This window comes from Lampetra planeri, chromosome 2, assembly GCF_965212315.1.
Source record: "Lampetra planeri chromosome 2, kcLamPlan1.2.h2, whole genome shotgun sequence".
In the NCBI taxonomy this organism is placed as follows: Eukaryota; Metazoa; Chordata; class Hyperoartia; order Petromyzontiformes; family Petromyzontidae; genus Lampetra; species Lampetra planeri.
Window position 1 is genome coordinate 5638381 of NC_136108.1, and position 23782 is coordinate 5662162.

Genomic DNA, 23782 nt, shown 5'->3' on the forward strand with positions numbered 1-23782 from the left:
TCCATTCGAATGTATCTTTATTTTCATCCAAGATACTAAATTCGTTCTTTGAATTTAATAAGGCAGCTCATTAAACCCGCATGAGAAAATGAAGCAGATGTCTTTAATAATAATAATGAGCTCACTGGAACTGGTTGCTTTTTGCAACTGATGAATCGCCACTGGCCCATCAAATCACTTTCATCAAACTGGGCTCATCGACGCTCGCGGCCGCACGTTTCCTGCGTACCTGCACAAACATTTACACATGGCACTGGCGGTACGTGCGCGCACACGTGCGAAAGACACCACAGCAACAGCACGAAACAAGGCGCGCGCCACATTAACATGGCAATGCTCGCTCGCTCTCTCCAGCACTCGGCTGGAATCTCGTTTCCACCAACTCAAACAAACAACACGTGGCAGTTTAATAAAATATGGGTAGTAACGATGAACTTGGGAGGAATCGTTCAATATGGGGCGCGAAGTGACGTTCAATATCAGTGTAACGTTTATTGTTGACGGAGGGACCAGTATAAGCATAGACAGATCAGTACCCCGCGCGTCTCGCTGCAGGGTCATCCCAGGAGACCCACACGCACACACACACACACAAAGATCCCCCGTGTAGCCTCAGACGGTGGGGGACAAGTGCTGTTAAGCGAGAACCCATCGCAGCTGGCACTGTGCACGTAGCGGTGGTGAGCGCCACCACCACCACGGGCCGTGTTTGTCTCTCCCGTGCTGGTGTTTACACGCCATGCCAGGTAACTCATTTAAGGCCGAGTCAACCTAGATGAGGCCCAGGACAAATGAAGACACCACTCTCCACCGAAGCAGTGTTTTAATCGAATTCAGTTTGTTGCAATCGTCCAATACTGTGCTAACCACTGCACAACCACTACTCACACACACACACTGCCACAGCACAGCAACCAAAGTTCGATTCTTGGCCAAGGCGAACAATATCAGCGGAAAGCGAGATCTCGACCTGTCCAGGGCCTCTCCTAAGTTGGTCGCAAGCCTGAAACAAGTACCTAGTGTGGCGTGTAAACAAACGCGCCAACACGAGATGTCCTCCCGTGCGCACGGTGTCACTCGCTCTTCCCGTCGGCAACGAGCCGCGGGGAACCAACCGCCGTCGGGTTCCCCCCCCCCACCCGGGGCCCCCGTCGGGGCCCTCACGCGCTGGAGCCCTCGGTGGAGGCGGTGGTCTCGTCGCCAGGCTCGCGGAAGTACTGGCGCTCGACGCGCTGGCACAGGTCGGCGAGGTTGGGGTAGGCGCGCACGAGCTCGGGGAGCGTGTCGCTCGACAGCTCCGTGGTGAGCAGCGTGAAGAGGTGGCCAAACACCAGCGCGTCCAGCTCCGTCGGCCTAGAGGGGGGGTGACGGGGGCGGGGGGGGTGAGGGGTGGGGGCACAGACAGCGGCGATAATTGTCATCGTTTGCCAAGACTCGTGGCGCTGAAGCTTCGCACAATGACCCCCCCTCCTCCACCTCCCTCACCACCCTCGGAATGGAAATGTGGAATTTAGGCCACCGGTCCAATGACGAGGGTCGAGATACCGGCCGTTCCGTGGCGGCGTGGGGGCGCTTTCACCCGGGGGGGCTCGAGTTCTCACCGAATGTTTTCCGGGTTGGTGGTCGGGGCTTGCGTAGCGCAGTGACGTCGCGTAGCCACAGACATTGACTGGCGAGAGGTATGCTGGATGTGGCGTGGGCGGTGTGTGTGTGTGCGTGCCGTGTGTGAAAATAACGTCCCCGGTTCACCGACCCCCAGGACAGAAACGAAGCTCTGCTTTGAGCCGACTTTGATTGACTCAGCTGCGGGCGGGGGCCGGCAGTCAGTCACTAACGAGCCAAGGAGAACAAAAAAAAACATCCACTCCAGTGTTTGTGGAAACTCCACTCAATAAAGAAAACAACGTAAAAGCTTAAACTGTACTGTCAGTAATTTACCTTATTTAATGCCTCCACGTGGGTGTGTAAATCGTGCGCATGAAGCTACTGCCAAGCAACGTTTGGGGCCATCAATGTTAAAGAGCCATAAAAGCAATAATTAATGACCTCCTTACGCAGCCGCGCTGTAAACTGCAGCCTCCTCTCGCCGCACAGGGCCAACGGACGGGGCGACCAACGTGCGCACGCGCAGCCAAGCTCTAAAACCCACTTGTCATATTTCCCAACAAATTACCAAGGTCACACACAAGAGGCGGGGGGGGGGGGTGGTGGTGCTGTGGAGGAGGAGGAGGAGGGGGAAGAGGGGTAGGGATGGGAGCGGGGCGGGGTGGTTGGGGGTAGCGAGGGAGAGGAAAGCACACAGTAGCCAGTATTTACACCGACCTCGACGGCGGCGGGGGCACATTATAACCACTCCCAAGTCTGCACCTTTGCAGTCTGATGAATGGCCGAGCGCCCCAGCTGTCTGCGGGGGCCTCTTGCAGCCGGCGCCGCGGAAAAAATGGAAACGGGCGCGCAGAGGGGGTGGCCGCGGCAATTCTGAGTTTCCCGGGGGTGGCGGCGCTAGGAGCGCCGATCGGAGGCTCAACATTCCTTGGCACCGAGTGTGCGAGCGAGCGAGCGAGAGAGAGGGGGGGACAGACACGCGGCCGGTCCAGTGGCTCCCCCTTTATTAAACAATAACGGCGAGCCTCACGCCGCGGCCAGCACAAAAGTGATACGACGTCACCCGCGATTTCTCTCGAGCCTCAATAGCACTCTTGGGAGGGTCTCAGAAAAATATGTGAGCCTAGGAATGGGGGGGGGGGGCGACCTGAAAAAGGTACAGGTTACCAACTCTGGGGGGGGCGGGAATGATGCATTTCAGTTCAAGTGAACTACAGCGCTATTATAGCGGTTAACGCCGGCGCAGATTAACGGCTCGCAGCGAGGTGCTGCCTTTCTCCATGAGGCACCGATACCATCCCCCAAGCCCCGAGGTGCTTGACCAAACCAAGACCCACCCCAAGGCGAATTCCCCTCTCCTCCACGCGTAATTCAGTGTGTGTGTGTGGCGGTGTGCAGCGGTAGCGTAGAGGTCAGCGCGCTGCGCCATGAACCCGGCGACCCGAGTTCTATTCGGGCTCACGCCAAACACACGTGACGATTATCTGAACCGGTCATCGGCCTCCCGTAGGTCGACTCGGCCTGAAATGAGTACCTGGTACGGTGTGTAAGCATCTGCGGAGACAAAGGCGGTGGGCGTGGTGCTCACCACCCACCTTCATCGGTGCTCGCGAACATCAATTGCCCCAAAAGGTTCTTAAAGGTGGTGTGTGTGCGCGCGCCTGCTGTGGAGAGCAGAGCTGCAGTGGTTTGCGGACTGCGCTACCGACCTGAACACAATTCCTGGCCTTGGATAACATCGGTGGCGAGTGACGTCTTAACCGTTCCTGGGTTCTCCCTAGGTGTGTAAACGTCAGCAGCAGGGAGGCAACGGCGACCGGATGTGCTGCTGGCCACACCACCCCCTCATGTGCTGTGTTGGCCTCAATAGCTCCTCACTTGCAGCAATTGCTCTTAAGAGTCTGCCATTTTTGTTCGTGCGTTTGTGTGCATGCCAAGTCCTCAATTGGGGCCTGTGCCGTGAACACCTTACCAGCGAGCTTTCAACACTTCACGTGACCTCAACGTGCATCTAGCCTGGCACCAGTGCCGATCGTTTGCCGCTGCTGTGTTGCTGATGATGATGTGCTTGAGATAATGCGCGTCTCACTGGCGGCCGAAGAAGTAGGCCTGAGATCCGAGCCGAAGCGACAGCGCTCGCAGACACTGGTTCACCTCGTCATGCACCTGCTTGGGGAGAGAGGGGGGGGGGGGGAGAGGGAGAGACGGACGCCGCATGTCAGACGGGGCCGCGCGCGTCGCCATCACGGCTACAAATTAGGTGTCGCCCATCGCTATTTATAACTGGCCGAGAAGCTCGTTAAGACGAAAGAAAGTGTCTTTGCGTCAAGACGCTGGGATTGAAAGGGCAAGAGAAAAACAAGCGCAGTAGGAACATTCGCCACCGAAAACACAACGGTAAATACCGATTCACTTCCATTTTTTTCATCAGATAAGGCCCACAAAGCTATACAGTTCTTTTGCAGAAGGCAACACAGGGAGAACATGCAACCTCCAAATATAGAGGCGTCAGGGTCGGGATCGAACTCATGATCTCCTGTATACCAAGCGAGGTAATTAACATCTCACCACCACAATTTATGACTGTCATGTTACATCTCAACATCAGTCTGCACATCGACACTCACAGTGCACTGCCACAACACAAACGCAAGCCAATCCTTTCGTCCCGTGCAATGTGCGTTCCAAGGGAACAACACTATTCGGACTTCGCCACGACGATCGTGGCAGCCTCGTTCGGGGTCAGGGAGGCGGGAACCGGTGATGACGACGGCCCTGAACTCGTGCTGCCGAACCCAAGCCCCTCTCGTAGGCCTCGCTCAACCAACAACTAACTGGGAGAGGCCACGCGCACATCAGAACACAAGTGACGGTTGCAAGATTTTCAACAATCGAGTTAAAGGCCGCAGAAGACGGGGCAAGTATTTTTGTATAATTCCTCGTGCAGTCGCCGGGACATTAATGAGCATCTGTCCAGAACAGGCGCCAGAAATATGACCCCTCGAATAACATAAATGGCTGGGTAATTACTCAGGGAGAATACGGTATTCTGTTTGGAAACAGCAGCCTATACAAACACTCTTCTTCTCGAAAAGCGTTTGGACCATTTATCCTCCCCACATTAGCAAACATCATTAGCGGAGTCCTAATGATACAAGCACAGGGCCCCCACCCCACCCCACCCACCCTACGAGTCAAGCTGCAGGGGGTTTCTATCGCAAAACCCGGCGCCAGCAGCACAACCGTGCAGAGGCGCTTCAAGGCAATCGCCGCTTGTCTGGCCCCCCGTAGCGCTGCGCCAGCCGGGCCCAGCGGGACTGGCGTGTCAGCGGCTGGAGGTGCAAGGGCTGCGCCAGATGCCAGCGCCGTGTGTTCACATCCACGTGCGGGGGCTTCCCAAGCGGCCTCGGCTGCAGCGCGCTCGATAGCGGCGAAACCGCCGAGACGTCACGGACAAAGCTCAGCCGGGGGGACGAAACGCCACCCCCCCCCCCCTTTCAGTATGAATGTTGAAATGTTTTCGCACTGCACGTAGCCAACGAATTGGGAGGTGCTGGGGAAGAACCACAAACTGAACACAAAAAGAATGCAGCTTTTTTAGGTTAGATCGCATAAATATATAAATGTGTCGTTAAACCCGCCACCACCCGACACAGCCAATTAGTAAGGTGTGTTACGTAAACAGAACGTGGCCAATTCGTTACTAGTAAAGCAACTCCGGTGTGTTGGAGAGCCAAGCCACAACATTTATAAACGACGTTTCGCAAGAAATTACAACTAGCTTCATCAGGCGACAGCCAGATTTGTGGAGAAGTCCACTTGTCTCCAACACACCGGTGTGCTGTACTTGTATCGAATTGGCATGTTCTGTTTACGTGACAAACCTTACTAATTGACTGTCTTGGGTGGTGGCGGGTAAAATGACATTTATATATTTACACGACCTAACCCAAAAAAACCTGTATTATGGATGATATTGGTCGCTAAACACAAAAAGTAGTTCCAAAGAAATTATATTTAAAAGTGCATAGCTCCAACGGCTTCCTAATATCGGAAGGAAGAGCATTCCACACAGCACCACCGAACTGAAACTCCCCTTGCACTCCGACAGATGTAACGCACGCACGCGCACACGCGCACGCGCGGGTGCAAAACAGCAGGCCAACGAACGCCGCTATCCCCACACGGGCACGGGGGACTCGCCTGCTCCGGGGTTTTGCTGGCCCAGCTGAGGGCCTTCATCTTGCGCCGCACCTCCCACTGCTTCTGGTAGGCGAGCAGCCGGTTGAGAGGCCAGGGGTAGGGGGAGCCGTACCGTGGTCGGCTGATCTGCGCCACGACGGAGAGAGACAACATTCCCCATTAAGCCTTTCCCGTTTCGAGAGGTCTGTGCAAGTTGCAGGGTGAGGGGGTCCCGTTGACCTCTGCATCTCGGAACGCGCAAGCGGCTCGGCCTTCATTTTATTTATAGAGGCGTAGTGGCGCCGTCCTTTTTAGAAGCCTTTGTACTCACCGCACGGAACTGTAACTACACGACCGCACTCTGACAGCTGGCCCAAAACTTTGCTACATGTCCTCCCACACGGCCTTGTGGGAGCCTCGGTACTGATAAATTCCTTCCGGTTTTGTTTAATGATGTACACGTACTTCACCGGGGAGAGAGAACACGCAGACTTCAAATATACAGGCATCAGGGTCGGGGTTCGAACCCAAGACCTCCGGTAAACCAGGCGAGAGAGATAACATCTCACCGCCAGGTGAAGGTTCTCGCCATTGCGGAAGGCCAAGAGACAGAAATTCCAGACTGTGGGAACAGCAGAACGGGGGGTGACCCCCTGTCGACAGCAAAGGCCGACAGGTTGTTCACACAGGGGCTTGGCTGGTGTGGCGAAGATGACCACGGCTACGCGAGCAGAGCACAACCTACCCTAAAAAACAGAGACGTTACGATTCCTTATACGGGTGCTCGGGGCCTAAAGGTTGTTTAGTTCTCCCTATGGTACGAGGAACGTACGTACGCAGCGGTGCGGGGTTGTGATCAACTCTGCGAGCGCTGACACTGGCCACAGCGCGCCAGCGAGTCTGCGTTCCCAGGGCAGGCACCGCGCCACGAGCGTGCGCCACTCACCTCCTTGCACGTGGTGTCGTCGCACCACAGGATGTAGAGCTGCGGGAAGAGACACGGCGTCCCGTTAAAGAGGCGAACGCACGTTGTACATATAAACGTGCGCGTGCACAAACGTTTTAAAACTAGATCAGGTACAGCCCTTTGTTGTCCAATCGGCTGCTCGACGAAGGCCTCCCCCACCCCCCCTCCCTTGCCGTGTCAGTCACGGGGGTCGATTGACACCAACTCGCCATGCTGGTCAGTGCGGGCAGCCAAAGGGCAGCGGTGACCCCGAGGGACCAGTCCGTGACCCGCGACTGACCGAGAATCCGACTCGCGGCTGCGGGCTCGCAGCAACGCGCCGCGCCACTGCTCCACCTTACGGAGACCAGGGGAATCCAAGCAGCAGCAGCAGCAGGCGCGGCGCGCCTACGGGAGAGTCGAATAATCTACGCGAGCCGCGAGCAGATCGCGACGACACCTCGCGGCGTCGCGCGCACGCGGGCGGGCGGGAACTCGCGGCGGTCAAGAGCAGAGCGAGATGCATCATGTCTCCAATTACCGTCGCCGGGTCCCGAGAAGCCCTCTCCCTCCTGTTTCTGCCGAGGCGATGTAAGCCAATTAAAGGCGCGTCGCCGCCGCGCCACCGACATCGCGTGTCAATGCGGCAGGCCAGGCAATCAAGCCGGGACTCTGCGAGGGGGGCGGGGGGGGGGGGTGATTGGGCGGAGGGGTGGTGGGTCGCGATAAGACATTCTGCCAGCCAATTCCACTTGCACACCGACCGTGACCTCGCTCGCTCTGATCGACAACAGATAACGCCCACTCGGGCGGAGAGAATCGTCGCGCCGAACGGTTTCCGACGATCGATCGCGCGCCCATCTCGGCCAACTTCCTCACTCTTTTGTTTCACAAAGCCTCGCCGAGCGCCACCGCTCCCCGATGGCACGGTTTCCTCGTCGGAGACCACGGGTCAGCGTTTCGCTCGTGTGCCCGGTGTGGTGCTGGGTGTTTCTGGTCACTCGACATGCCGGTTTTGTCATCCGAGAAGGCGATTGTCGGGCTCGCGAGAAACGATCGGAAAGGAAGGCATTCAAGTCGGCCGTCGCAATGCCGCCCAGCAGAGTCCCCGAGCAAAGCCACGTCGTCATGCGATGCTGCGCAAAATTCTACGTTTCGCATCGCTCTGTAGCCTTGGCAGCTACGATCCCAGCAAGCTGTGCAATAACGTACCGGCAGCAAAAAAACGCCGCCTTAAGACGAAAGTTGCTCCTGACGTACGATCAGGTCTCGCTGCACGCGGTTGCCAACCGACTTGGTGAACCAACGCTGAGACAAGGCAGAGCAGCTTCGTCACCGGTCTGGGCAGAGGCATAAGCTAAGACACTCACCGCCGCAGCAACACTAATAACTTATCATTGCATCACTCGTCACCACGGTACTAATAACTTCTTATCGCATCACTTACTGATGGATCGCTGCATCACTCATCGCTTCCTCGCTCATGACTGCAGCTCTAATAACTCGATACTGCATTACTCATCACTTCATCTCCTATCACTACAGTACTAATAACTCACGACTGGGCCCACTGATCACTGGCTCTTTCACCAAGGCATCACTCATATCACTACAGCAGTCATCATTATATCGTTGCATCGGCCACCGCTACAGCAGCTGCAGCAGCGGGCAGTAGCAGCAGCAGCCGCGCCTATCCTGCCCCATCGCACCACGGACACCGCACCATCGCGCCAGACACCGCGCCGTTTCAGCGCCGGTAAGCGACGCTCGAGGCGGCGTTGCGGAGAATTGGGAATCGGCTTGGGGTCTGTGGCATGTGCGGGGTCACGGCGAGGGTTGCGGCAAGGGTAGCGGCGAGGGTCACGCGGGGTCACGGCGAGGGTCGCGGCGAGGGTCGCGGCGAGGGTCACGCGGGGTTGCCGCTCACCTCGGCGGTGAGAAGAACATTATTCACCAGCTCCATGTAGGCCTTCATCTCTGCCTTCTGCTGTTCGTCCAGGCTGCTGCTCAGGCAATGGCCCTAGCAAGCCCACACAGCACCCAGGTCAGAAGGGGGCATATATATATACACACACATGGGCGGCCGTGGTGTATCGACGCATCAACTTCTCACCAACTCGTATCTATTTTTAAGCTCATCACGATGCATGCGTGGATGGCATCCTGTGCGCAAGAAACGATGCTTTCTGACTAGGTTATGTTGTATGTGTGTTTAATTGGGTTCATATGACCACTGCGGCCTCGAGTGACCGCTCTACAATCACTGCAGTGTAAGAGAAAAAAGATTCACAGATCGAACTATGAATCTGAATTAATCAGATCGCCGGGCAGGTGGGGGTATTCCCCCTCTGACACAATCAACACAAGCACCGATGAATCCACACTTCTCACTCCCACATCACACCCACATCACATCCAGATCACATCCAGATCACACCGAGCTCCCACCCAGATCTCTCACGCACACAGCACACCGATATCACATTGAGATCACACCAAGGTCACACCGACATGACGCACACCACCACACCGACTGCTGTGCACAGACTGTGCTCTTTCTGTATGCCGTCTGCATCGTGCACGCAGCGGCCGCTGCACAGGCTGCGTGCACGCGCTGTTAACGCTGTGCAGAGGATATCTGCTGGACTGGAAAAATTAAAATCAAGTCTCCAATAATAATCCGTCGCCGTCATCATCGTCCACCATTAACCACTGCTGCACGAAGGCCTCCCTGGTGGCGGGTTGAAGGACACGTATATTTACGCGATCTAACCCCCCAAAAAAAACCTATATTGTGGATGATATTGGTCGAGAAAGCCTACGCGTTAAACTGAGGCCTCCCTGAGCCCCTCGCAGCCTGTCACAGCCCTGCAATGTAAACAATCCACCCACCATCTGAGGCACGAGCCAATTCTACAGTAGCAATGATTAACAATTGTAAAAAATAAAACGGACAATAATTAACAAATGCAATACTTTAACACGAAAATAAAACCAAGTGTTTCTTAACTACAAGCAGAACGAATCTCCATCGTAATTATCACCTACATTATCAATGCAATTATGACCTGAACGGGATACAATTCCTGTTGTTATTATTATAATTCTAATCATCCACGCTACAAATACGCGATTCTCTTGCACGGTATTGTTAGCATGCCAAGGCAAAGACCCCCATATAGCCTTCACAAGCACTTCGGGCAAGTGCTCTTAGCGAGCATGCGAGGGGGGGGGGCAGCACAATGCCCGAACGCCTTTGTCTCCCTACTGGCGATGCTTACACATTGCACCAGGTACCCATTTGAGGCTGAGTCGACCTAGGGGAGACCAAGGGCCGGTTCAGATAATAGTCACTGGTGCTTGGCGTGAACAGGAATCGAACTCGGATCGCCGGATTCGTAGCATGCAAAGGCAAAGATCCCCCGTATAGCCTGAACAGACTGTTCAGGCAAGTGCTGTTAGCGAGCACCTATGAAGCATTCGTAGCATGCACAAATACGCACCAGAGCCTTCGAGCCGATCACTCACTATTTCACACGCACGGAGCGAGCCATGGACACGTGTACGCACACAGGATTGTGGCACAGAAACTGAGCGACGCTAGGAAATTATCAACATGTCACCCACTTGTGCCCTCTCCTTATCCAGGAATGGAACTAATGCATTCGTGACCAACTCTCCTCGCGGTGAGTAGCAGCAGCAGCAGCAGCCGCACGGCTCGTCGCTTTGTACGCATGCACTCTGCACCCGGGACCTCGGCAGTCAATTGCAGGCGGAATGTAAACACCGGCTATTTCATTATTCAGCAAGAGCGGCTCCAGGCAGCAGCGGTGGTGATGCAGGCCGGCCCTCCCCTGCATTACGGTGGAGTGGGGGATGGGGGGTGGGAGCTACGCAAATCATGGGCTGCCACACATACACACGTGTGTGCACGCGCGAGCGCGCGCGACTCGTTACGTAGCTCTCGCTGGTGCTCATTAAAATTTCACCGCTGTTTTTTTTCTTTTGGCCACAACAACATTTGCATCGGAATTCCTTTTTTTTTTTACCGACGATTTTAATATATCGGTAACAGCTCATCATCCCTCCATGGGCTAATGACGTGAATACTCAATGCCTGCCATAGAAATGTGGAATTTCCCTTATGGGGAGGGCTCAGGGCCACTCGCAGAGTGAGCGTGTCCAACGCTCGTTAATGTAATACCGATACAGACTAATATTCAAAATACTTTTTTATACTACAATATAACTAGCGGCAAAGATGAATACGTACAATACGTTGAGCATCGTATTTCTGTTATCTCCGCCTGACTGAACTGCAGACGATTAGGAAGAGAGGTGATGACGATGTTGACGTTGATGATGATGATGATGACGATAACGACAAGGAGTGCAGCCGCCGCCGCCGTACCTTTGCCTTCACAAACTGCACGATGGGACCCAACTCGGAGACCACGTGGTTCCCAACGTGGATGAAGGGCACCTTGCCTGCAAGAGAGCGTAGCAGCCCCAATCACCACCGCCGTTCTCATTCTTAAACGGGTTGTTCATCGTCGTCAATCCACTGCTGGATGAAGGCCCCCCGCTGCCCCCACCAACCGCCACTATGGGTTCGTTTAGTTATATGGGTTTTAAAAATGAAATCTTCTTTAAAAAAAAAACATTCTGCCTGCCCCAATTTTCAAGACTCTCATATTGACATATTGAGACTTTAATGCAGGAATTTAATTCAGTCGCAGCTTGTTCACATCATAGGCTTTAACAATACTGCACAATGAAGTTGAAGACTCTATAAGTGAACGGTGCATGAGCATCACAGACACTTGTCTTATTAAGCGAGCGACTTATTACATTTGGTTAAATATGGCAGTTCCTAAAATGGTAAGATGTTGACAGCGAAATGTATAAATCCTTGTTTGAGCTTATGTTGATGGATTTCACAGTTTAAAACATTTTTTTAAAGACAATTTGCATGCAAGCGTGCACACACCCACCCAGAATGCAAGTGGCGAGCGCCTTTTGCAAATGCTTGGAATTTATCGGACTTCCATTGTTCAGAGCCATTAGTTTCCAGAAAAAAAAAAGTAAAGGCAATTAACCTCAGCTAAAGGAATGTGAGAAAAAACCCATAAAAGACTGAAGACAAGAACAAAGGGATGCAAGGCAGATGGCTAAACGCACGGGAAACGGGGCGCTGCGACAAAAATATCATCACAAAGATGGGGGGGCCCTCGACCGCTAGCCCCTGCGTACACTTTGCCCCGTTTGCGCGGCCAGATTTTCCCACAGCCTCGAGAGAGAGCGCCATTACCTGGTGCTCGGATGAACCGGGGAGGTGGGGGGGGCAGGGGGGGGGGGCGGGCGGTCAGGAGGGGGGGGGGGGCAGCCCCGCGCCCGCTGCCCGCTGCCTCACCTTTTCCCTCTGCCTGACCCCGGCCCGCAAACACCCACGGCGCCGAATACTGATGAGGCTCGCGACGGTTCAATAGAGTCCATCCGATCAACCTCAAGGGCAGCGCATACATTAGGCACCGCCGGGGCCCCGGCGTCCCCCCCCCCACCCCACCCCCCCCCCGGTAATGAGACGGGGCCGCGTCGGCGCTCGCTCGTCGGCGGTGTCGGCGGCGGCGTAATGAGAATTTAAATATTACCTAATAGGCCCTTAATTATCGAACTCAAAGTTCCAATTGAGTGCACTTTTTAAGTATTCCAATTACGCTGGCGCAAGTTAATGTTTTAAATCGAACCATTTACTGGCATCCCGCGACGTAGTGGCGAGGCGGACGGGGAGTTGTGTGCTCGCTTTCTTGTTTCTCTCTCCGGCCGATCCGTCCTTCGCCGCCAGCCCTCGTCGCGGCCGGAATCCTGTTGCTCTTTGCCAGCCCCCCCCACCCCCCCCCCCCGTCTTCGGAATCAACAGGAGGCCGGTAGTTTTATTTTTTACCTTTATGCCCAACGAAGCCGGCGTACATCCCATCTGGCCCATTTGCAGGCAAAGTTAATTTATCGTTCGTCGCCTCTGATGAGCGGCGGTTGGGCTACGTATGGCGCGAAAGAAGTTCACCATACGTACAAATTGGCCGCTTAACTCTGCTACGGAAAAATCTGCATACGCGTACGCGCATGCTCACAAGCGTCCGGAGATGGATGCGAAACGGCGGCCATTACCATATTATGTATAATGTATGGCGCTCCTCTGCGAGCGTTTCGCAGCTCCGTGCGTAGCACCTGCTAGGGCCGGACGGAGATGCAAGAGGGATAGAGCGTGGGTGGGGGGGGGGGGCATCACTCTGCGCCGGTGACAGCCCCACACGGTCACGCAGAGTTCAGCGGCGTGCGCGATTCTCCGCGAGTTTGCGTGACGCTCTGCTCACCTCCCGTTCACCCTCTGTCGTCGGGCGAACACCAGGGCCTCGCCCACTCGCCCGCCGCCGCCACGCCGCCATTCTTTATCATTATCCCTTCCCCCGGCGCGAGAGAAATGGGGAGAGAGCTCAGCGACCAATCCTCGCCGGTGCGATTATTCCCTGATTAATGCGCCGCCTCCGAACGGACCGGAGCGGTGAGGTACCCAATTAGTCTTGGGCTGCTGCTAAGGGCCCCCGGACCTGCAGTCGGGTTTGATATTAAGTTGTGACATTTTCCAGTGACCTTTTTGGTTTTCTCTCCCACCATCGTTTAGCATTTAACAAATGTAACGTTCCAACACGGGCGCTAGTCCGCGTGACCTTTACAGCTGATTAATTCTTCCTAACTTTGCTTTTCTCAATAGTTACCGTTAATAATTAGCAGCCGCCACCGTGTTTTAGAATCACGCTCGAATATCTCAATTCCTCCGGCTTCTCAGCCTGCAAAAGGGGAAGGGCTCGAGTTTTTCTATTCGTACCGGAGCAATACAACGAGACGCTGCGACGAAGGGAATTCTGACGGATAAATTACAGCAAAGTGACTGTAAAAACTGCATCAATTTACGCGGCCGTTTCCCCCAAGCATAAAGTCAAGCGAGTATTAGAAAATACATTGTAATTTACCGCGGCACTAAAACTGATAAGCCCAATTAAGTCACAAAGCACAATGGCAATGAGGCAATTGTGATAACGACTGCTTTAGAGTTCATGAACTTCCTAAGCACATTCACGCTGACAATGAATGCAGCAGCCACTGGACCCGAGAAGAGAAATTGGGGTAAGAGAGTCAGGCTGGCTGCCCACAGCACCCCACCCCCACCATGCACTCCCGCCCACCCACCCGCCCGCCCACGAGCCCGCCCTGCGTGCGTGCGTGGGTGCGTGTCTGCACGTCGAACTCTCGCTCGCTCCTTCTTTCTCTCGCGCGCGCGCACCCTCGGGCTGACATATCGCAGGCGCCGCTAAGCGCCGTCGTTCTAAAGAAACGAAAGGGGGGGGGGGGGGGGGGCAGAGAAACCCCACGGCGGCAGCTCTCACCGGAAGGGGACATCTGCTCGGCGTTGGGCCGGTAGACCACGTACACGGGAAGGCTGCACATCCGCAGGAAGGCCTGCGGACGGGGGCCGACAGAGCGCACACATGGACACGCGCGCAAGCACGGAGCGCCGTTCACCCGTTGCGGTGCAGTCACGGGGCAGCGAGACGCCAAATGACCCGCAGCCACCGCCGCAGCCACTGCCGTGTAATGATCGTCGCTGAAGGTCAAGGGGTCACGGCGCTAACCCTGCGTGCGTCTGCTGGAATTCAAGCTCGCAAAATATTTTGTTTTAATTAGGCGTGAGCACACACGTCGCCGCCCCGTTTATTATCAATCCAACACTGGACGAGGGGGGCCTCCCCCACGCCGTGTGGGGGTGGCGAGGGCTATTTGACCATACTTCGCCATGCTTATCGGTACGGGCTGGTGCAGGCAAGCTGCGTAGGCGTGGGAGCGCAGGAGTGCAGTACAACAAATTGACGTTGCCGCACCGCCCTCTGCTGCCCACCACGAGGACAGAAATAAATAAATGCACGTTATCATAAACAAACAAAAAAAGAGCCACAGCGAGCAATTTTTTCCAATAGCAAATATCGCGCCGACCGTATAGAGAGCGTGTGAAATATAGCGCGTATAAAACCATCAACGAAAATAACTCGGCGACGCTGAGATAGCATCTCTTGTGGGAACACTTCCACTTTGACGTAAAGACATTGCCGCCCGATATCGCAAGCTGCGAGTTACGGAGACAGATACGTGTTGATTACATCACAGCCATCACCTTGTTATTTATTTCGTATCATATTCCTATATATATAGAGAGTTCCCCGGTTACATATATTGCAAAAACAACACAGTGGAATGACATTTTCCACACTTCAGATGCTTATGCCGTTTAACCTGCATTTGCAGCAATTCCACAAATTTATATTTCCGTGCGATTCCCAACCTGGTTTGCAAATGTCCAATAAAACCAACACCGTTAATACCAATGACCTGGAAGCGCGGCTGTTAACAACCGCGTCTAATACAAGTGCACCGTGTTTACGGCCCCGTCTGTCTGACCCAAGCAGGCCGCTAACGAGGCACAGCTCACGACCATTTGCACCGCCGCCTAATTAATCGGGGAATTACTGAGATGGCCGGACTTGTAAAGCCCAAAAAAAAAACCCGTTACTGCCAATCACAGCCAATATTTGTGTTAGCAATGGCTTTCCCACAAGTCCTAATGATAACATGACAAGCAAAAATAAACTTAAAACAAAATATTGGCCCGATTGTTTTTGTCTTAATAAAGCAGGGCCCTGGGTATATATACATATACAACAGTGCGGCACTAAATCACTCACAAATGAATGACATTTGTTAATGACGTCACCTTTATATACTTCATATCACGTTTCATTTAGTTAATGTGCTTTTTACACTGCTGCACTGCGTCACCGCACTGCTATAAAAGCATTCTCCCCGTCGCATCACTTCCTCAACGCTGCCGCCGCCGTGAAGCAACGCAATTGATATTCGCGTTTGCATTGTTGACATTCCGCTGCATTGTAATTATTTTTGTATAACACAGCGCAATCCTGCACTGCATCAAATTGCAATTACACTAACTTACTTGGCACGGTGTAACACATTGCTGCACTACATCACACTGTCAGTAATGCATGTCTGCAAGCTGCTTTGTTTTTTTTCACCCGAGCCGAGCCTCGCACTCGATGCTTTAATCTGCAGGTAGTGGCCTCACCTGAACCGCCAGGCACGATGCCGCGTCCGATACCAGAATCTGCTCACCTGAAACACAAGCGACGAAACGGCAGCGGGTTTTAACAAGAAAGCCCCGCCGACTTCACACAAACTGGAAGAAACCCACGTTCGCTTTTTTCAAATCTGTAATACGCCGACGACGACATAAAATATTTTGTTTTATTCTTCACGCAAGAAACGTTCCACAAAATGTTGCCGACGCACCAGCGTGGTTCGATTCATTTGCCGGAAACAAAGGCATTTGGCACGCGGTCTCAAATTGCACCGAGAATCAGTTAGGAGATAAAATGGGATTGAACTACGCTGTGGAGATTGCCCAAATGGAATATGAGAACGGGCCAACCTTTTACAGTATTGCCAAGTACTACAGACATGTGCATTATCAGTATGTCAGTACAATATTGAACATAGCATCAACTGTCACTTCTAGCCTTATTACACTCACGAAGGGGCCAAAGCAGCTGACAGCCAGACTTTCACCCACTAACTGCAAGTGACAAGATTTTAATAAAATGTTGTGGCTGTTCAATATTGTTCGATGTTTGCTGAAAATATATTGTCACATAGCCGCATTAATAAAAAAGAAATACAAATCCTTTTTGACGTTATTATCTTTACGTAATGGTCAGCGAATATGTAGCCGGTTACAGAAAATGGTCCAACTTTTTTGTTATGTTTATAATATATACGGGCAGGTTATTTCAAAGAAAATATTTTAGCATTACAAGTTATGAATTATAAGGTTAATATAAAATATATCTATAAATATATTTCAATATTCAGGAAAGACTCAAATATTCTACGTTTCCTGCATTGGGATGTTTGACCTATTCCATTAATGAGGCAACACTTATAGCTCCGCACAGATAGATTAATGAATCCATGACTGCACTGCCATCTCCTGGCGACTTTGATAAAAACGTTCCTGTGGTTAAAGCACATACAATAAAAAATCAAACAGTTTCTTTGTGAACAAAGAAATGCCTGGTGGTGGCAGAGTTGCTCAGATGTCAGAGGCAATGAGCTTGCACCGTCGAAACCCTGAGTTGAAATGCGGATTTTCTGCTGCCTGCGTTTTAAGTGGAGCGATTTGATTTGTCTCAGCCCAGTCGACCAATGACTGGCACGACAAAGGGTATGTTGGCACTTAATGTTGAGAATTAAAACGACTGACTTGACCGGCGGCATGAAATAAACATTACTCTGTGTGTTGCAGGCCAGGTGTTAAGGTGCAAATGTCCACACAGATGGGTTCACAGCACATTTTCTGCACTGCCACCTGCTGGCCAGCTCACAGCCTTGACACAACATACAGAATCAGAAGAATCAGATGTCCAATAGTTTCACAGATGCCCAGATACAAATATGCACCTCGTACTGTAGCACAGCTGGCTATATTTCCAGTGGAGGGCAAAAAAAAACTCCGACGCCTTTCCGGGTTGTACCGCGCGTACTGTCGAAGTAGCTCACAGCATGTGGCACGAGACGTCGGACAATCGTTACCAAACAACACACCACGGACCAAACCGGAAACACATCGCAGAGCCGCGCGGCACGACCGCGAACAGCTACCCGGGTTGGAACAAACTCGACTGGCTGTGTGTTTGGATGGGCGCGCGTACCTCTCAGCGGCTGGTAAAAGGCAGCGTTCTCCGGCCACGGCTCGGCAGCTGGTCCACACACAAACACAGAAACGCGTCGTTACAGATAACACGGCCCCGTTTGCTCCACAGAGTCTGCTGATCGGCGTTTAGGCTTCCGGCACAATAACCGCAAGGAACGTTCAAGACAGCACGAAGGAAATACAAACCCACCACTCAAATAGTTTTAAGGGTGAAGAAAAATCGAAGTTATATTGGAAAAAAAAATAAACGTTTGTTATCAATGTGTACGGTCGTGAGGACTGTCGTCACTGCAATGCAACGTTTGGGTTAAACAACGCACGTCCATTTTAAGCGTAAAGCGCAATGCGATCGGACACGTGGCTGGATTTTTCATTTCATCCACAAAATGACTGTTTCCACTGAAATGTCAGCGAGGTTTTTTTTTTACGTTCCACAAGGCAGCTATGAAGGGGAGCCCTTCGTCCAGCAGTGGATTGATCGCGGCTGCTCGATGACCTCTCACTCGCCCACGTGAGGAATCGCACCACGTGCGGTTTGGCACGGGGGAAAAGCCTACAACCACCGTTTGGCACAGATCCTCGCCTAATTTCACGTCGCTCGGGAAGAAAACTGTGCAAGAGGTGACCGGAGCCGTGTTCTCATGTATATACGTAGCCGGCCCATCCCATAATCCCAGCTATAAGCCCCACACCGGCTACATTTACAAATAACAAACACATCCTATTATTTATTACCGATTTTTTCTTTTTACCAGGTAAGGCCCACAGAGCTCATTTTTCAGAAGCGACCTAGCCACAAATGATAGCTCAACGAAGTGGATTGTCATGTGGGCATTTACAGCAGCCAAATACTCTAAAAGCATGTTTCTAAATGTGGAGGGAATAACCGCAGGAGTCGGAGAAAAACCCACATGACCACAGGGAGAACATGCAAACTCCAAATATACAGGCGTCAGGGTCGAACCACCGACCTGCTGCATACCAGGCGAGGGAGTTAACATCTCGCCACCATGGCACCCCAGACACAGTGCAAGCGATGTTACAGAAGTATCAAATGATTCCTTCTCTCTCGCGGAGATTATTGTGCAGAAGCTTAAATCTTTCACTGCAAGAATTTTTTTTCGTTTAATCAGATGAGAATTCAAGAGTCCATGATAGTCTCATTTGCAAGAGTGACCTGGGGCACTATTTTACCATCAGAGGGCGATGATTGCGATGTTATTGCATCATCACAATGTATAAATTTGCCTAATTTACAATCAAGTAACGTGATTGGTTAGGCTTGTGTGTGAATGTCTTGTTCTTGTCATCAGCTTCCCACCAGTGAGATTAATGCAAATCAACCGTTTAGGATCGGACAAGCGGCCTTTTTATACACGAGATAACATAAAATCATTCGAAGACAACAAAAATAAACATCGTCTCTCCTTGAGGTCGGGTGAACAATTTAAAATTTGTGAGCAATTAATTGGTCAGTCCTGGATTTACACGAATGGTTCAGTGAACCCGATTTTAACAAGCCCAGTTAATTTTCATTTCTCAAACAGGGTCGGAGGACCCAGCCAGGCGAGTGCTCCCAGGATTGTTGTATCACCCCCCCCACCACAAATATTTCAACATCTCACGTCGTTTGTGAAAGAGAGATGAGCGAGGGGGAAGTACACGGGCATGCCGAATCACATAAATCCTTTAATGAAGACGCAAAGCAATGACATCAAAAGTTCCCATATAACTTTTTTTCATTAATATCCCCGAGGCAATGTTCACCCCCCCCCACCCCCCACAGGACCAGTCATAACAGCCACCTGAGACGAGGCGAACATACAAACTCACACCAAGTGATGTAATACTACGACGCGAGACATAATGGTGATTCATTATCTATCCTGGCAGCAAATCAGCAACCACAAACTGCTTAGCGAGGGCACACATGGAAATAGGAAAATAAGTGATCATTGCGTGATTGAACGGCGCACCACCCTAGCCTAAAACTCAGCCACACGTGAAATGGATTCGCTATCTTCAAGGAAATGCTGTAATGAAATATTTCCCGTAATGAGATTAACGTGAAATGCTTCGTACTACTGAAGTCCAAAATGCTGCGTTTGGTTTTAAATATAACTTGCGAAGAGTAATAATTACGATGACGACAGATCGACCTTACGTTTGCAGAATAGGTTCAGGATATTATTTGTATGAATGCCAAAAACTTGCTTATCGCTTACCATATCAGAAACACAATTACCAAACGGCTAAAAGTGATAGTATATAATGACTTAGTCACAGAAGCTCCTTTGGCTACGTACGGTGCGAAATAACTTCAACATACATACAGAAGGTAAATATTAATTAGTTTAAAATGTGATTATTACTAAAATTATAGATAACATAGACTCTATGAATATTGTCAAAGTTTCTAAGAAGAGAACTCATCCATGTGTACAGGTAATGAAATGCTCTCCCACTGAATTCTGGGACATCATTGGCCGTTTAATGAGCCATGAGCGCAAACGCTGATCATGGTGAGGTTAGAGACCCCACGTGTTCAGAAAATCAATCACCCAGGACAGAGGGTAGGCGTGGTTCCAGCATAGGCAAGCGCTGTGCAGAATCATGAGCTACTGCAAAGACTTAACAGACAGCTGGGGCAAGTGCCGTTAGCGAGCACATGTGAAGGCCAGAACGGCACACGAGGAGGCGGGTGGCCAGCACCACGTCCGGCCGCCTTTGTCTCCCGACAGGCATTGTTTACACATCGCATCAGCTACTCCTTTGAGGCCGAGTCGACCTAAGGGAGGCCAAGTACTGGTTCAGAAAATCCTCACTGATGTTGGCCGTGAGCGGGAATCGAACTCTGGATGCCGGCTTCGTCGTGCAGCGCGCTAACGACTGCGCCACCGCTCCCACCACAACATTACGACACACACACACGCATGCCACCAACCACAATAAACACTGCACACTTACAACACTGCACAGACGGGCATCACACTCGCCACAACGGACAGAACATGACCACACGCAAGTCGCGTTCAACAACGCCACACACATCACTCGTTCCTGTGTTCATCACGCGATTCGTAGCCACAGTGGTTCTCTATGGGTGCCGTTATTCACTCGCGCTCACTCCAATTTCAATCGTGCGTAGGGCAATATTGTTGTGCCGAATGCCAATGTGGATGTCTGCTGGCCACGAGGGGGCTTCAGGGAGAGTTCGGTGTAGTGCTGACAAGTAGTGGTATACAATACGGTCGAGAGTTTGGGTTACATGGCCAAAGCACTCCTGTGACTTGTCTTTAAAATACATCTCTATGTATCTCTAGGTGTCTCTACGGGTTTAATGTGTGGTCTGAAGGCTGGTATGCATGGCCACAATCGCACTAATGTGGCCTGTCTTTAATGCATTTATGTGTCTCTATGGGTTTACTATCTGGTCCATAATTTGGCTTGCATGGCCACAATTACAAGCTTTGGCTTGTCTTTAATATATCGATATAGGTCTCGATGTATTTCGAGGAGTGTTTGTGTATCTTCACGTGTCTCTCTGGGTTTATTGTATGGTCCATAGTTTGGATTACGTAGCCACAATCACACTACTGCAGTTTGTCTTTAATGTGTCTCTATGGGTCTCTGTATATGTATCTCTCGGAGTGTCTTTGTATCTCTATGCTTCCATGGATTTACTATATGGCCCCATGGATTTACTATATGGCCCGAGAGATTTACTACATGGCCCCATAGTTTGGGAAACATGTCCACAGTCGCACTACCCTGGCTTGTCGCTCACTCAATCACCGCAGCTATTCTCTAGTAGCTACACTAAAACGAAAACATTTTTTATTTTACCAGGTAAGGCCCAATGTTGCTATATAGCTCTTTTTTTTTAAACGACATGGGCACAAATGATAGCTTAACAAAGTGGCTGATGATGTGTAAATACAGATTTGAAGCTTTCGTGACTGCAGGAATCCATACTCTTTGGTTCTTTCGGTAAAGTCACGTGGGTAGAAAATATAACAAGATGTGTAAATGTACAGCAGCCAAATCATCTAAACGCAAGTTTCATCTAAATGTGGAGGGAGGAAAACCCCGGAGGACCCCGAGAAAAATCCACGCGACCACGAGGAGAGAGAGACACGCAAACTCCAAATATACAGCAGCAGCAGGCGTCAGGGACGGGAACGAACCCACGACCTCCTGTATACCAGGCGAGGTAGTTAACATCTCCTAGCCACCGTGATGATGATGAGAGAGACACGCAAACTCCAAATATACAGCAGCAGCAGGCGTCAGGGACGGGAACGAACCCACGACCTCCTGTATACCAGGCGAGGTAGTTAACATCTCCTAGCCACCGTGATGATGATGAGAGAGACACGCAAACTCCAAATATACAGCAGCAGCAGGCGTCAGGGACGGGAACGAACCCACGACCTCCTGTATACCAGGCGAGGTAGTTAACATCTCCTAGCCACCGTGATGATGATGAGAGAGACACGCAAACTCCAAATATACAGCAGCAGCAGGCGTCAGGGACGGGAACGAACCCACGACCTCCTGTATACCAGGCGAGGTAGTTAACATCTCCTAGCCACCGTGATGATGATGAGACACGCAAACTCCAAATATACAGCAGCAGCAGTCGTCAGGGACGGGAACGAACCCACGACCTCCTGTATACCAGGCGAGGTAGTTAACATCTCCTAGCCACCGTGATGATGAGAGAGACACTTAAACTCCAAATATACAGCAGCAGCAGGCGTCAGGGACGGGAACGAACCCACGACCGCATGTATACCAGGCGAGGTAGTCAACATCTCCTAGCCACCGTGATGATGATGATGATGAGAGAGACACACAAACTCCAAATAGTACAGTACGAGACGAGGGTACAATGCGGAGACAAGGGTACAGTGCGAGACAAGGGTACAGTGCGAGACAAGGCTACAGTGCGAGACAAGGCTACAGTGCGAGGCAAGGGTACAGTACGAGGCAAGGGTACAGTACGAGGCAAGGGTACAGTGAGGAGACAAGGGTACAGTACGAGACAAGTGTACAGTACGAGACAAGGGTACAGTGCGGAGGCGCTTGCACAGTACGGGACACGGGTACAGTGCGGAGACAAGGGCGCGGTGCTTCCACTGGTACAGTATCGATGCGCGTACAGTCGACGCGCTTACCCGCCATCTGGTTGACGAGGCTCTCCGCGGCCAGCATCGCAGGATCCTGAGAGACTCCCCCTCTCCTCTTCGCGGGCCGAGGGACGAGCGGGGGTAACACGAGAGGGGGGGGGGGAAGCACGAGAACACGGCGGGCAGGGCGCGTGGGGTGCGTGGGTAGGAGGGACGTGTGGGGAAGAGACTCGATGTGGTACGCGAAGCGACGGAATCGCGCGCACACGCACGCGAAGAGACGCGTGACAGAGACACGTGAGAGTTCGAGACGGAGAGACAGAGAGAGACACGTGAGAGAGACAGAGGGAGACAGGGACACGTGAGAGTGAGACAGAGGGAGACACGGGGAGAGAGAGACACGGAGAGACAGGACACGTGAGAGAGAGAGACACGGAGAGACAGGACACGTGAGGGAGAGACACGTGAGAGACAGGGACACGGGGAGAGAGACACGGGATAGTGACTCGGATTCGCCAAGGACACGCCGGGGCCGCTCCCACAATACCCCGCGCGAGGACTTCCGCTCGCTCGCTCTGACGACGGCGGAGGAGGCGGCGGCGGCGCACGTGACCGGCCGCGTGACCCCCGCACGCGCCGCGCGCCGGGGTCACGCGGTCGATCACGTGCTCAGCGAGATACCGAGATTGGAAGAGAAGATATCAATTCTAGATTTGAAGCTTTCGTGACTGCAAGGATTCATACTCTTAGGTTTTTTCGGTAAAGTCACGTAGGTAAAAAATGTAAAGTAAATTATAAAATAATAAAAATTATAATAGAAATAAAATCATTTGCTTTGCCTTTTTTACACCTGATGAAGGAAGCTTGTGTTGCCTCCGAAACGTCGTGATTTATTATTTTATTTATATTATTATTTCTATTATTTTTATTATTTACTTTTATTTTTACCTACGTGACTTTACCGAAAAAACGTAAGAGTAAGATATCAATTGTGAATCACAATGAGAATATTGAGTCACAACAACAACAACCGCCATTCACCACTAAGTGGCGGTGACGTCACCACGGCGCTTGTGCCAG

At 51.9% G+C, this 23782-nt stretch overlaps 1 protein-coding gene across 1 annotated transcript; it reads right to left on the reverse strand.

Annotated features, from left to right (window-relative positions):
* MTX2 (metaxin 2) lies at positions 1–23293 on the reverse strand. Its single transcript, XM_078604631.1, has 10 exons — positions 22751–23293; positions 17569–17616; positions 15927–15973; positions 14179–14251; positions 11145–11221; positions 8661–8753; positions 6734–6772; positions 5809–5934; positions 3695–3771; positions 1–1353 (listed from the first exon to the last, which is right to left on the reverse strand). The coding sequence occupies exons 1-10, from the start codon at positions 22785–22787 to the stop codon at positions 1161–1163; spliced, it is 810 nt and encodes a 269-aa protein (XP_078460757.1). The 5' UTR covers positions 22788–23293; the 3' UTR covers positions 1–1160.
* Positions 23294–23782: the final 489 nt, after the last annotated feature.

What these genes read in the sequence shown, in the direction of transcription:
- MTX2 (XM_078604631.1), bottom strand. Translation starts at nt 22,787, where the DNA reads ATGCTGGCCGCGGAGAGCCTCGTCAACCAGATGGCGG. An exon ending in CGAGCAGATGTCCCCTTCCG is followed by an intron (nt 11,222 to 14,178) that starts GTGAGAGCTGCC and finishes GCTCTCTTGCAG; the next exon opens with GCAAGGTGCCCTTCATCCAC. An exon ending in TGCAGTTTGTGAAGGCAAAG is followed by an intron (nt 8,754 to 11,144) that starts GTACGGCGGCGG and finishes TGGGCTTGCTAG; the next exon opens with GGCCATTGCCTGAGCAGCAG.